Below are 14,469 nucleotides of genomic sequence, written 5' to 3' on the forward strand. Positions count from 1 at the left end.
TCAGCAAATGGAGCCGGTGATGTAGCGCGTTGCTGGGTTTCTGTGCCTGGGTCCTAAGGACCAATGAGAGCGGGCCTGGGCGGGTCGGGAGGCGGGAGGGAAGGAGAAACCAGGAAGGGGAGGGCGGTGGAAGCCGGCAGCAGAGGGGCTCAGAAAGGCCTTGGGGCCTCAAACAAATACAAAAATAAGGCGCTCCTGGAGGGGCTTGTCTACTCACCGAGCTCCTCAGCAAAAAAAAGTTGTGTTTAATGGTTTAGTTAAATTAAAGGTGTGCTTATGTTACTATTGGGAATATATTGGGTGTCATCTTTTATCTGGGTGAGCCAGCTAAAAGACGGGGAGGGAGAACCTGAACAAAAGGAAGGTGAACAAAATGGCGTTGAAAGGCAGGCCTCATTAGTATGAATACATTCTAGTAGAACTAATAATATTTCTATCTAGAGAGAGAGATGTGTTTTAATTTACAGAGCTTATGCTTCTAGCAGCAATGCACGTTTGGCTCTTTTTGTACATGTGCTTATATTGACAGCATTAGCTAAGTAAGGTGCGGTAGACTGGTTGTGTCACTTTTAGGGTACTTTGGAATTCGGTCTGGTCCTGTGAATGTCCGAAAGCCATATCCAATATCGAAGCCCTTTCACCTTTACTGCTAGAGGGGTGGAAAACCCTACTTCGTAGGGCCCATGGAATCTGGGATTGTTCCACTTGCGCACAAAACTTCTGAAAGCACCCGCCCAAATATTGTTGCCGGGGGAGCTGATGTATGTGTCGGCTGGTGGAACCATAGTGTTTTGGGACTTGTCTGGGTGAGGTGGTGCGATTTGTCGTGAGACGCATTTGATCGCACGTGTTAGGTTTGCTAAATATTCCTTGAATTCCTCTCCCAGAATTATTGCAGCTCTATAGGCATCTGATGGCCATCTCACAGGGGAGCTGGGCGTTTGCATGCGTATTCCAGTCACCATCCCATGTGGTGAGAGGTAATGGCCCTTACTTGGATGAGTGCGCAATTTGCACAGGGCCAGGGGCAGGCAGTGCACCCAGTTATTTTTCAAGGTGTTACACAATTTAGAAAGCTTATGCTTGGGGGTGATAAATGGAACACATGAGTTGCTTAATGCCTAACAGCGCTGTGATATCTTTAAAGAGTTCATTAAAAAGTGAGTGCCGTTGTCTGATCTTAAAACATCACACACACACCCCAACAGTGGAATACCTCACGTAAGAGGAATTTTGCTGCACACTTGGCATCTGGGTGGGCGCAGGGGCCGGCCTCAACCTACCGCGAGAACGGACTCAACACTCCAATGAGATATCGAGCTCCTTTGCATCTCTCGGCCATGTCCGCATTATCAATATGGAGTTCGCAGAACGGCCCAATGGGGCGGGGCAGAGTGCCTCGCAATGTGCGGAGTACCTCCAGTACAAAACACTTGACATGTGATGCATTGCACAACCATAGTTGAGAGGTGTTCTTGGAGATATGGTATAAACCAATCTTCCTGTATGTCTGCTGCAATGTGTTGTTTGGAGCTGTGAGAGGGGTAGTACAACTGCTTAAAGGATGTGTGCAGTAGTTCCACGGGCATAACTACTTTCCCAGTGCATTGTTGCCTTCACAAGAGGTCTGCTGGTGATTGCATGCACCCACGCTTGAGCCAGATCTCTCGTTCTTTCTGCGGTGCCCTACACTGAAGATCTATTATCTGTGCTATGGGCAATGCTGTGTATGAGTAGGTGTCTGGTTTTGTGGTGACGGCTATAATGACATACTTAACAGCCATGGGCACCGGGAGATATGCTGCCGCTTTGGCTGCCACGTCGGCGGCTGCGTTTCCCAAAGAAATCTCATCTGTGTTATTTGTGTATGCTGCGCATTTGACGACCACCACCACAGATGGCTCTGCCAGGGTGTTGATTAGCATCCAAGTTGCACTGGAGATCCGTCTGCCCGTCTGAAGCCCCTAATTTTCCAGCGTGAAAGACCCACATGCACCGTTGTGGTGATGTAGGCATAAATGGTGGCGTAACACCCCTTTGACACCCGAAGCGCTTCAATGAGTGCTATAAGTTCTGCTGCTTGTGCCGAGTAATGCATGGGTAATCTTTTCATTACTAGCGTCTCATACTCCCCCGCTTCTAAGCGCACCACTGCTGTCCCAGCATGTCTCTGCACTGTTGCCTGGTCGATTGTCGCTGAACCATCAATGTAAAGTACCTCACCCTAGTCCAAAGGGCTGTCTTTGGTTTTGGGGATATCATCCTCCTCGCCCTCATAAGTGACACAGTCATGTTTCTGTAAGTCTTCATCTGCACACGGTTCCATTAGGAACATGGCAGGGTTCACTGTTTTACATCTTACAACATGGATATGTGGGCTTGAGAGGATAATCTCGTACGCTGATGCCCATTAGGTGGTGAGAGTGGACTTTGATCGTTCTACGATAGCAAATACTGAGTGTTCCATGTACAACGTCACTGAGCACCCCATTACAATTGTGGAGCACTTTTGGGATAAACGGCAGAAAGATTTAAACTGTGTTCTGGAAGAAAGAAGATGGGAAGGCTTGGCATTTGTTACCTAGCTCAGATCTGGCAGAAACTGAGCTCAAAATGTGTTGCTGCTGTTACCCGACGCTGGATTGTTTCTCTTACTTCCATATCCAGGGAGATCCCAAATTTCAGAGAAAATGTGGCCAAATTGGATCCATGTTACATATGATCTGGGCATGCCCCAAATGTACACTTTCCTGGCTGGAAGTGTGCTCCAGAATTAGGACTATAGTGGGGAGGGAAATCCTGGATGACCCTCGCTACATATTAGTAGGGTCAGACTAAGGAAACATAACAATGGGGAAGAAGAGAGGAACATTTTGTTTTCTTCTCTTAACAGTAGCAAAAAAAAGCCACTATGCCTCTCTGGATGAAAGAAGTGCCCAATATGGTTTCAAAATGTCTGGCCATGGAGAACATTATGGCCACCCTGCACAATGCAAGCCTAAAGTTACCAAATGTTCGGGCACCATTCTTTGAGTTTTGCAACTAAGGAAATGGGCATATTGTCATGCCCTACAAGGCTGAGGGCTATGAACTACTAGCTACTGAGGGCTACTTGTACCCCCACTTGTACTTTACAAGCACTCCAGCTACTAGATTTCTTTTCTCACTTTTAACATTCTCATCTTTTCAAATGGATTTCTTATCCCAGGATGATAATGACGACGTGTTGTAATGTCGTATTCTGATAAATTGTAGAATTAATTGCAGGACTTTTCCTTTATTTTAATTTCTCTTTTCTTTCCTTTTTGTCTTCTTTTTATGATGTTATTCAAGCAATTTTGACAGTGTATTTTTGTATTTAATGTGTAAGGTTTTATAAACCAAAATCACATAAAAAAGATAGAAATGGTTAACATTTAGAGAACTTAGAACAATTCGGGATAGTCTGCAGTGTACTCTGAAGGGTGGGATGCCTACTCCAAGGAGTGTTTTAAAAGTTTCCTTTGTGAGGGCGGGAGCAGTTCTTTACAGGGATAAACATAAGTTTCTAAAATTGTTGGACCGAAAACAGGATGCCGATTTGAATGTATCAGTTAATTATTTGTCTGTCAAAAAGGATTTGGGGAAAAAGGCCTGCATTTGGGACTTTAGTCGACATGGTCGCAGACTTAAAATGGATACTGTAGTATCTTACAGCACACTGAAGTGCATGAGAGATAACACTGGGACTATGCAAAACAAAAAATATAAATTCATATTTTTCATGTTTTGCCTCTTCCATTCGCTCTCCCTATCATGACATCCATTCCACCTCTTATGTCCCCACTGTCTGCTCTCATAGGCTTTCCTTTCATTCTTTTTGCCCCACCCTCTCATTTGGCCCTTAGTGACTTCGACTGAATCCACCCAACCCTCTCTTCACCTTTTCTCCCACTCAAAGCTCAGGGTCTCAAAGTACTATGAAGTAGCCAAACGACAAAATGTGGGCACTAAACAAGTCACCAAAAATTACATTTAATTAAACAGGAACCATTTTAGTCCAACTTTCTCATGATGATCAAATATTTAATCTCTCACCTTTTCAAAGAATCAATCAATTGCATGCGCAGATCAGGAAAAATGGGAAGCTGTGAAACAAAGGCAGCAGTAAAAATAAAGTCTAGCACACACAGCGAAACAAATGCAATATTAGTGAGCTGAGAAACACTTACCGGTCGTGGAGCCAGCAGAGCAGGAAGAAAACGAGAATTGTAATAGGGTCTTCTAAAAATACTAAAAGAAAGAGAGAAAAAGGTTGAAGTATACCATCACTAGAACATTGTCTCCTTCAGAAGGACATTTTCTGAATTAAAGGTAATGGACAAAGCACTTAATGAGGCGACATGCCCCTCAGTGGCTGGGCCCACCGTGTGGGTAACGGCCTGCCACCCTCGTTAAGGGACCCTCGATTCACTCGGGCCCATAAAATGGGCGGCGGGCCGTTACCCACAGGGTGGGCCCAGCCACTGAGGAGCATATCACGGACGCCGCGAGAGAGAAAATACTGTACCAACATGGCCGCCATGGAATAGGAAGGCAGGGCTCTCTATGGAGCCCCACTTCCATTTCCATGGCGGCCAGAGCGGGGGCGGGAGCAGTAGTAGCTGCAGGACTCACCACCACAGCTAACAGGTAAGTGAAATTGGGGGGGGAGTGATCAAAACAAAAAAAGTGGGGTTGGTGAAGGGAAGATGGCGGGCGGGAGAGCTAGCCCTCAGGTGGCATAGAACACAGGCTTTCACTGGTAGTGTCAGCCCACGTTCCTAGCCACCTGATTGGCTGGATCCCCCCCGCCTAGGGTGCTAATTTTCCATAATCTTCTTTCTGATGGTTTGTCCTTTCTTCCAAAGAATACACCTCTTAAATATATTGTCCCCACTGCTGCTGACTTCAAATAATGTTTCACCCATAAGAGGAGTGCGAGGTACGGGGCAGAGTGTAGCTCTGTGTCAGCTTCGCTCAGCACCACTCAGCTTGGTGCACCCAAAGACATGTGACGATTGGGGCAGAAAGGCAATTGTGATGAATCCTACGGAATCCTCACGAATGCCCTACCTAAAGTCTCCTCTCAGGTGGCCTGGGAAAGGTAGATGCTTCCTGACCCTGGGGGTGGTGTCAGCCAGGAGAATCACCTCGGAGGAGATGGGCCCCAGGGCAATAGGAGGACCTCCGTGGATGAGGTGCGATATTTGTCTTCATCAAAGAAGTGAATATCATTCATGCTAACCCATGTAATGGCATGTTGTCAAAGAGTCATTATTCCCTAAAGTCAATTGTCAGAACATGAAAGAAGACAATCCTAACTGGTTATGTGTTAGGAGTGAGAAAAGCTCTTGTGAAATTACTAACAATCTCAAAAATAGGAAACCCTATGAGTCCCAGGGAAATCATGCCAGGAAGTCTTTAAAGCTGCCTATTTAAATACCAGAATATCTTATTCCCCTGTTAAATCAAATATATATTTTAATCTAAATAATACTCCTTTAAGGAAGATATAAAAAGGAGAGGGAAAGACTTGGTAATGAAACTATTAAGGGCACTTTTGAGATTGAGGGCTTCGAGTCCCACAATTCCAAAATTACCGTGACGCAGAAGAAGGCTGCAGAGGCACAAAGGTGCACAGTGCAGCCCATTAAGGTTGACACACACCCAAAGGTGGCTGAGAGGCATAAAAGGCCCCCTCAGGTGCGGGCCATTAGACCAAAATGGAGGAAGCAGAAGCAGCTGTAGCAGCAGGAGGGTAGTAGTAGTAGTAGAGGGTGGAGATGTTTGGAACTCTCCACCAAGCAACAGAGGAAGAATCATGGAAGAGCCAGAATGACAGGACGATAGCGACAAGAGAAGTTAATGCTGGTCCTGAGAGGGTCACAGAGGCTCGGGTTTTCGTCTGTAGAGATTGTGCAGCGGAAATCGCACCTTTTTGTAACTTTTTCCATTGTGAAGCATTCATAGGTGTCAGGCAAGCATTGTATCGCTGGAAGAGCTTTGAGAGCTCTGGGAGTGGGACACCGCGGTAAGTCACACAGAAGAGGGTGCCGGGCCACGCAGAGGTCACAAAGCAGAGGAGCTGGAGGCAGCGAGGCAACCGGACGTGCATGCCAGACCCAGTGAGTTCACCGTTATACTGTGACCCCTTAGCTCTCCTTGAATGCCCGCTGGCCTTGTCCAGACCCCAATAGAAGTTCAGAATTGTTAACACATAACAAGCTGATTTAAATAAGAACTTAGTCACAGCCTTCAACTTGGATGTTTATCATATATTGGGTTATAGTAGAAGTCAAACACCCGAAGGGGCAATACATCAAAAGGGAATGCAAACCACTATTGCCAAAGCCAACAAAGACTCATAATAAGGCAATTGATATAAAAACAGTGATACCCAAGCCAAAAGAAGATCATTAAGCCTTTAAGTGATTTGTGAAGAATATTGCCCATGTGTAGAGGATGTTATATTAAGAGATTGTTTAAACATACATTGCCTAAACCAAAGAAGTGTGAAGGAGAAGAAGAATTATTATCAAAATGTGGTTAATAATAAATAGGTGGAACAAGAGTGGCAAGAGGGCTGCACTTCAAACAAAAGTGGTTCAGGAGGAGGTGAGGATTGCCGGTCTTGCCTGTGGCAAACACATAGGTTTAGTGAATAGCACCAGTGACTCTCGGTTCCCATAAAGAAATCCTTAAACCTAATTGTTTGAAGCAGAAGACATTGCTAATAATTCTGAAGTTGACCCTTACCACAGAAGCACTTACAAGTAGTAGTTGGTCTGGCAAGGGAATATAGGAGACCATAGAACTTAATGTCAACAGATTATGTTTGGGCCGGAGACTATACCCAAACAGAGAACTGCATTGGTAATTGGTTTTGTTCTGGCAAGTGAGTATACCAGAACAGAGACTAGTAGTAGTTGTAAACCTGGCATGGGAGTAAACCAGGTGAATGTTGTTAAAAGTACTGTAGTGGGGTAAAGCTACTGAAGAAGCATTTGAAGAATCACTAAAGTGTTTTGGTGAAGTAGTACTGAAACTAAAGGCGGTGCCAAAATATCCTGACACAGACACTTGTGAAATTAATGAAGCTCTGAAATATTCTTTGTTGACAACGAGAACCTGTTTCAAGACCTTAATTTTTTATTTAGACATTGTTGATGACAAGAAGCGGTCTCAAGTCTTTGACTACAAGTGGAAAAGAAAAAAGCCTTGTTAAACAAATTGTGAATCATCTTTAGAATACAACTTGGAACTTTGTGTTGTCAAGTTGGAGTAAAGGAGAACTGAAATGGAACTTTGTTATGAGACAGGATTTCCTTATCCTTTTCGAACAGTTAAGCAAAAGCCTGCTTGAATCTGGGGAAGGGGAGTTTGCCCAGGTTGTAAGAAGTAGCAGCTATTGTGAAGTGAATTACATTATTTTTGTTGTTGATTTGTCATACGTTTCCTTATTAATTTGGTGCGTATTTAAGTGTGAGGGACAGAAACTTATTGTTAGAGTATTTCCTTTAGTTTGTGAAGGTTTTTCAAATGATGTCATTTTTATTAACTCAAAGTTGTCCGCCTCACATTTCTGACCCCTCACACAATCCACTGAATATTTGGATACAAGAGCATCCTATGACTTTAGTTTTCTTTTTTTAGCACTCAGATAGCTTGTTTATGTTTTCCTGTGCTGTCTGTCAAGAGATGGCAGCTCGGAATGTGATGAAGAAATTGTGGAAAGAGTGACTAATTCATAAGGAAGAACATTACCAAGAGGCAAGTCATATGTTATCTAATGAAGTTCTTCCTCCTACAGATTCCTCATTTTACAGAGAGACTTAAAGCAGAACAAAAACTGGAGTAGGGAGGAAAGAGAACTACCGGCTAAACTAGGAAAAACTGGAACACCGGACTTCCAAAGAGTCTGTCCTGGCCAGTCAAGGAATCCATGCAGTAGTGCTTGGCTAATGACTGTAGTCAAACCCACCTAACCACTTGACAGAGTCTTGACAGACAGGGCCTGGAGCTCACTCACCCACCTAGTGGAAGTGATGATGACCACACAAACCACTGTAAGGATGTGCAACCTCAAAGGCCATGAATACAGAGGCTCAAACTGAGCTGCCATAAAAAACATTAAAACAAGATTAAAATATTATGAAGGAAGAGAAAACTGGTGTGGTGGAATCTGGCTTGAAAGTCCCTGCAAAAATTGTGGGGATGGAAAAATAACAAGTCCTTCTCGGGGCTCCTCTTAAGACCAAAATAATGGCCAACCCCCTCACTGTGTCAATCCAAAGGCTTTGACGGTCCAAGGTGGGCAGGAAATCAAGCACAGGAGATGCAGGACAGACCAAGTGGCCCAGGCCTCTCTCACATCATCACAAAGAAAATGTATGCCAACTGCAGGCATAGATAGACTTGATGGCATGCCTCCTGTTTGTCAGTCAATGTCTCTGATGTGATACTTTGAGGCCACTCCTTATACCTCAGCCTCTCCGCAGCCAAGCATAAAGACTAAGGGTGCAGTGGCTCTGGTAGAAGACCCGTCAGCCCTGTAACTGGGAGAGCAGATCCACCCTTGCAGGGAGATGGCACAGAGGAAAGGTGGATATGTCAGGAAGTTCTGGGTACCATATCTTCCAAGTCCAGCCCAGGGTTGAACCGACCTTCAGCAGTCTCCCGGGCAAGCGGAATGACAGGCATCCTCAGCAACGCATAGATGCGAGTAAAATTCTATAGGACAATCAATTTGTTCTCTGGAGTTCCCATGAGGAAAGCTGCCTAGAACAGGACTCCTTACACTTCCTGTTGACAATAGAGGCAAAGAGATCCACCTAATGAGTAAGATCTCGTTCAGATCGTCCTGGCAGAGCTCTCACTCGAGGAAGAGACAATTCTGCCTGCTCAAGACATCTGTGTTCCAACAAAATGGACAGCCAACAGAAATGTTGTTCTTCAGAGCACAGAACCACAGTTGCATCTCTTAACCACAGAGGAAGTGTCTTCATACCACCTAACTTCTTGAGATAATGCATAGGCACTGTGTCTTTTGTCAAGAGGAGGGCTCATATGTCCCACACATATGAAAGGCTGTAAACCAAGGCAAGCCTGATCACCTCCAGTTCCAGCAGATTGATGTGTTCCCTTGCCTCGGCAGAGGGATACAGTCCGCTCACTGCCATAACGTTGAGTTGAGCACCCCAAGCCTTAAATGAGTTGTCTGTGACAACTGCAATGTCAGGCTGAAGGTGCCAATTAGGCTCTCCCGCTCAGCACATTTCGAAAGCAGACAACAATATATCCTGCGATACCCTGTTCGAGACCTGCAACCGAAATGCCATCATGCCCTGGAACCGAGACCACTGATAGCTAAGCGCCAATGGAGCAACCTAATGCATAAGTGTTGCATCTCCGAAAAGGCTGAAAGGTCAAGGAATGAACCATATTCTAGGTGTTTAAAAACTGGAGTGAAAGGGATAGTGTGATATGGGACTTATTGAAGTCCAGGTAGAAGCCTGAGCCGTGCAGTAGATGAAAGGTCATGTGCATATGGGAGCAAGTTCAAATGAGCTTGTTATCCAGGTAGGGGCCATCATCAACGTTGCCATAAACTGTTTGTCGAATGGCATGTCTAGGAGTCTGTCAGGATGTCTGGGGTAAAGTCAGAAATCATCATCTGAGAATTCCTGCGCAGCTGTGCCTCCTCCTTGGCATCCTCCACCAGGCGGGAGGTGCTCCGTAGCCTCAAACATCACACTCCTCTGGGTGTCGGTGTAATTGGCAAGGGCACGAGTGGCATTCACAGCCCGCAAGGCCTGACTGCTGGAAGCAAACACCTGGTTTCCCATGACATCAAGCGTATTGCTCTCCCTGTCCAGAGGAAAAAAGGGAAAAGGGGGAAAAAAGGGAAAAGTAGCAGACTTCAACCCCACAGTGTAGGCCTGTGCCACAAGGCTCTCAAGCATAGGAGGTGTGGACAAAAGTCCTGAGTCCAAGGGAGCGCCTAGATGATTCTTCTGGGCAAGGTTCCATCCGAGGCTAGAGCGGTAGCAGGTTACAGCAATGACCGAGGAAGCAACCATCAGGTTAAAGGTGAAAAGGGTCTCTTTCAGCGGACCTGGTTCGAGTAGGTCATTAAGGTCATACTGGAACACAGGCTCTGTGTTCACAGACAACCCAAGGTTGTCTAAGCCTTGGTGATGATCTTTGCAGAGCCAGGGGTTTACCTATAAGCTTTGGTCTATATGAAACGTCCAGTGAAGTATCCAAGTTTCTGGCATCACTCAAGATGTAAGCCAATTTAGTTGGGTCCTCATTTGGGCCAATGAGCTCCTCAGACAAGTTCTCCATCTCACCAGAGTCTTAGGGCTCTAACCCATAAGTTATAGGATCACCTTCCTCATCAAGAATTGGAGTCATCTTTGAAACAAATTAAAATCTAGAAACTGGGTCATAATCCTGTGAGGTGTCTGCTCCACCTTTGGGCATCGACACTGGCATTAGCTCCTTTGGCTTAGATGCGGGTTGGCACTGTCTCCACAGGTGGGGCTATAACTGAGCCAGCAGATGCAGGCTGAAGAGCTGCCTCTGATAGCTTCAAGACTTCAGAAGGTCTCTGTTCCAGCAATGATACTGAGGCTAAAGGCTCCAGTGCCTTGGCAAAAATGTCAAATATCTGATGTCTGTAAGCTTCCCACTGTTCCCAAGTAAAGTACCATCAAGAGCGGGCCGTGAAGAGTCTAATGCATTGTTCCCCAGAATGATTAAAGTCCTGCAGGAGAAAACATCAGTGGAGTGAGCAGGAGGGCTACCCTTAGGCAGGACATATGGAGCTGGCAGTGTGAGAGTGCTAGCACCTCGGCTTGTATTCAAAGTGAACCCAGGAAAGCACTCAACAGGCACACAATGTGTTAGCAGGCGTCTGTAGATCACTTACCAAAGACCGTGTTCAGTGACAACCCTTGTCTTAAGTGACAACACTGGTAGGGGAAGGAGGGAAACCACAGAGAGGAGGCAAGGTGGACAAAATACCTATGCTGACCAACTGGATTCTAAACCAGCACAAAGAACGTGCCAGTAGGAGTTTAAAGTTAGTATTCTTGGCGCTTCACTGTTGTAGAATTTTAGGTGGCAGACATAGCAGATAAGGCAATGGAATCAGAAAAGGGACAGACGGGCACCACATAGCGACCGTATTTAGGTCAGGCAACTTACTGTAATGAGAGTACTTCCATGCGTTGCAATGCTTACTTGCCTGTAAAATCGCATACCCTTAGCCTGTGAAGTCTCGGAACTCGAAACAAGTCAAATGAAATGAAATATGATTTTGAGCTCACTTACAGCAGGGCTAAGCCAAGGAAAATGTGATGTTAGAAAAGGAGTCCTCAATTTGGTCTTGTTGGGGAAACCACTGTTCAAACCCAGGAACTGACTTGGAAATGCAACAAAGATGCACGTTATGATGGAGCAGTGAATAAATGTAGGTGCTACAGAGAAATATTTTATTCCGCTTCCAACCTTGCTGTGGGATCCGATATAGAGGCAGTGAAGTGTTCCTAAAATGGCCTCTACGAAAAACAAGAAAAAAAGAAGCTGGCTGATGGAGAATGTCAATAGCCTCGGTAGTGCACAATAGGGTCACCAAAGTACCAACTTGGGGCCTCCCTTATTTTTATGCCATTACTAGCGTGGCAGTTCTTGGTTAGCCCTTATTCTACCATTCTGGGATGGGGAGGTGGTCAGTGTGTGTGTTTTGTCTTTGGCGGGAACCCTTGGATGGTCCCGCCGAGGCTCCAGAGTGTCTGGTCAGGGAGGAAGTGGGGGAGGAGTTTTCCATCCCTTTGTTCTTTTTTGACCAGAATGCCTAAATAGAACCAGCTCCCACTGGGGGTCTGGCTGTCCTGATTGGACAGCTAAACGGCCCTTTCTCTAAATTGCTGAGAGAGATTGCAGAGGAGTGTGTGCTGGAACTGTATAAAAAGGTGAGGCAGCTGGAGTGAAAAGCAAGTCGACCACTGGAAGCTGAAGTAACCAAACAAGACGACGACCAGAGACGCCTGCAGACCCCTTGCAAGACCGTGAACCGCCCAATGCTGTCCTGACCCCGTTTTCTGTGCGAGAGAGGAGCTCCGAAGAGGACGGCTCCTTCCCTTGGGCTGGTGGGAACTAACTGATTTGAGCCGTCTCCGGTGCATCCAACACGATGGCTGAACTCTTTCAAATCTGCAAGGAACTGGCCACACACTTCACTGCAAAAACTCAGGACATACTGAGCACCCTTGCGTCCATCTTACTCCTCCCCTTCCCCACTTCCTGCCTACTATGGCTTCACATCCCCCCTCTGACTTTCTCTCCTCCTTCTCTCCTAAACACATCTGATGCGAACACCAGATTTGTCAGCTCCAAGAGAGCCTCCTCCAAACAGCTTTCCCCCTGTTCCTCCAGAACCATTAAGGACAATATTGGCTCTCTTGCCCCTGCACCTGCTGATTTCTGCAATCAATCTATGATACTGGATCTTTCCGCTCCTCCCTCAAGTACTCCCTTGTGCATCGCCTCCTGAAAAGAAACCTCTGCAGACCAGTCTCGTCCATCCAACTATCGCCCCATATTTATCACCCCCTTCCTATGGAACCTCTTGGAGAAGCTGGTTTTCCCTCAACTGACCCAGCACACTGAACTTGTTGGTTGACTACACGACCATCAATCTGGATTTCGAGCATCCAGAGGCACGGAAACTTCTTCTGAACACCTCTGAGGAACTGCTTGCATCTCTTAACTCCAACTCTCCAGCTGTTCACATTCTACTTGATCTCTCCTCTCCATTTGATACAGTCAACCACTCCATCCTCATAAAACGCTTCCACGATACCCTAGGTATCTCGGAGCGGACACTGGACTGGCTGACCTCCTACCTCAATGATTGTCCGTCCCAGGTTATTTTTGGGCTCTTTCACCTCCCCACTTCTATCTACACCTGCAGCCTCCCCCAGGGCTCCAACCTTTCCCCCTGGCTCTTTAACACCCATCTTGTTCCGCTTCCACACCTCAACTCCACCTTCTCCCCCAACTTCCAGTGTTATGCAGATGACACACAACTCTTCTTCAAACTTCCCTCTGACCCTCTCCTTACTTCCTCCATCATTCCTGACTGCCTATCCACCATCCAGTCCTGGTGTCCAGTGATCTTTGTCTCAACGCCAGCAAGACAGATCCTTCCTATCGGGAGTCCTGCTCCCTTTTTCTTCCCCTCCCTCTGGCCATCTTCTCCTTCACCTGAAGCCATAAACCTAGGAGTCATCTTCGACTCCTCTCTTTCCTTCATCCCTCACATTCTGGACATTGCCAAGAAGGCCCACTTTCAACTCCACCTCCTCAAAGGAATTCTTCCTTTCCTCACTTTAGCCTAGTGAGAACCAGAGCTCTAGAGACATTGAGCTTCTGACCGAGACTGGTGCAATAGCCTTTTCGTTAATCTACTCGCTTCTTCTCTACAACCCCTCCAGCAAATCCAGAATATGGCTAAAAGATTTATCCTTGGTCTCAAGCCAAGGGACTGCATCTCTCAAGCCCTTAAATCTCTCCACTGGCTCCCGATTGCTGCAAGGATCAAATTCAAATCCCTCTGCATCGTCCATAAGGCTGTCTGGGGCCGGGGACCACGCTATCTACAACTGGCTTTCACTAAATACTCTCCCTTCAGATCTTTACGTTCCTCCGGCACAAACTCTTTGTGTGTCAAGTGCTTCGCTAAACAGTAAACTGGTGGCCAATCTCTCTCCTCAGCAGGCTTCCTCCTATGGAACAGCCTCCCCCTCGTCTTCGTCTTGAGTCAGATCTCCTCAAATTCCAGAAAATCCTCAAGACATTCCATTTCACCTCCTCCCTCCATGCCCCCCCCCCCCCCTCTGCTAAACCCCACAGTTACTGAGATTGGTGACCAGGGCCCTTATGTGTCCTCCTAGGTCCTGGCCTCCCACACCCAATCGCCTTTAGCCTCCGCCCACTCCCAACACTTGGCACCCTCTGGACACTTATTTATTGGTAGCTGACCACTCTCACCTAGTCACTTACAGCTGCTTACTCCTTAGCACTTCCCTCTTTTGAACACCTAGCACTTACCCTCTCCTCCCCCACTTGTTCATCCCTTCTCTCTCTGCACGTGTAGGTTCTGAATGCTCACAAGGAGTAGCAGGTCTGCCTCTATCTTTCATTGCTATATTTCCTTTTAATTCCCATGTACCCTCCCTGTTGCCCTGTGGGCGCTTTGAAACACAATTTACTTGATGTATAAGTGCCTTACAAATGCACAATAAATAAATACATATCCCGAGGTCCTGTGAATTTCCAGAGCTGCAGAAACCCAATACCAGGAGACCTGCTGCCCATTTCAAGTGCATTGTGGTGGAAAGGCTAAATCCATCAAAATCTTTGCTGAGCCCTTAAAGACAC

The 14,469-nt window shown here is 46.4% G+C and overlaps 1 protein-coding gene across 6 annotated transcripts in view; it reads right to left on the reverse strand.

Annotated features, from left to right (window-relative positions):
• FANCA (FA complementation group A) overlaps positions 1–14,469 on the reverse strand; it is a 3,206,914-nt gene that overhangs the window by 1,744,671 nt on the left and 1,447,774 nt on the right. For all 6 annotated transcript variants that reach the window (XM_069646037.1, XM_069646039.1, XM_069646038.1 and 3 more), the window contains 2 exons: positions 4,212–4,272; positions 4,078–4,127 (listed from right to left, as the gene is read on the reverse strand). In XM_069646037.1, coding sequence (XP_069502138.1) covers positions 4,078–4,127; positions 4,212–4,272 — 111 coding nt within the window. The remainder of the gene's footprint in view (positions 1–4,077; positions 4,128–4,211; positions 4,273–14,469) is intronic.

This window comes from Ambystoma mexicanum, chromosome 2p (assembly GCF_040938575.1).
Source record: "Ambystoma mexicanum isolate Mex_15411 chromosome 2p, UKY_AmexF1_1, whole genome shotgun sequence".
NCBI lineage: Eukaryota > Metazoa > Chordata > Amphibia > Caudata > Ambystomatidae > Ambystoma > Ambystoma mexicanum.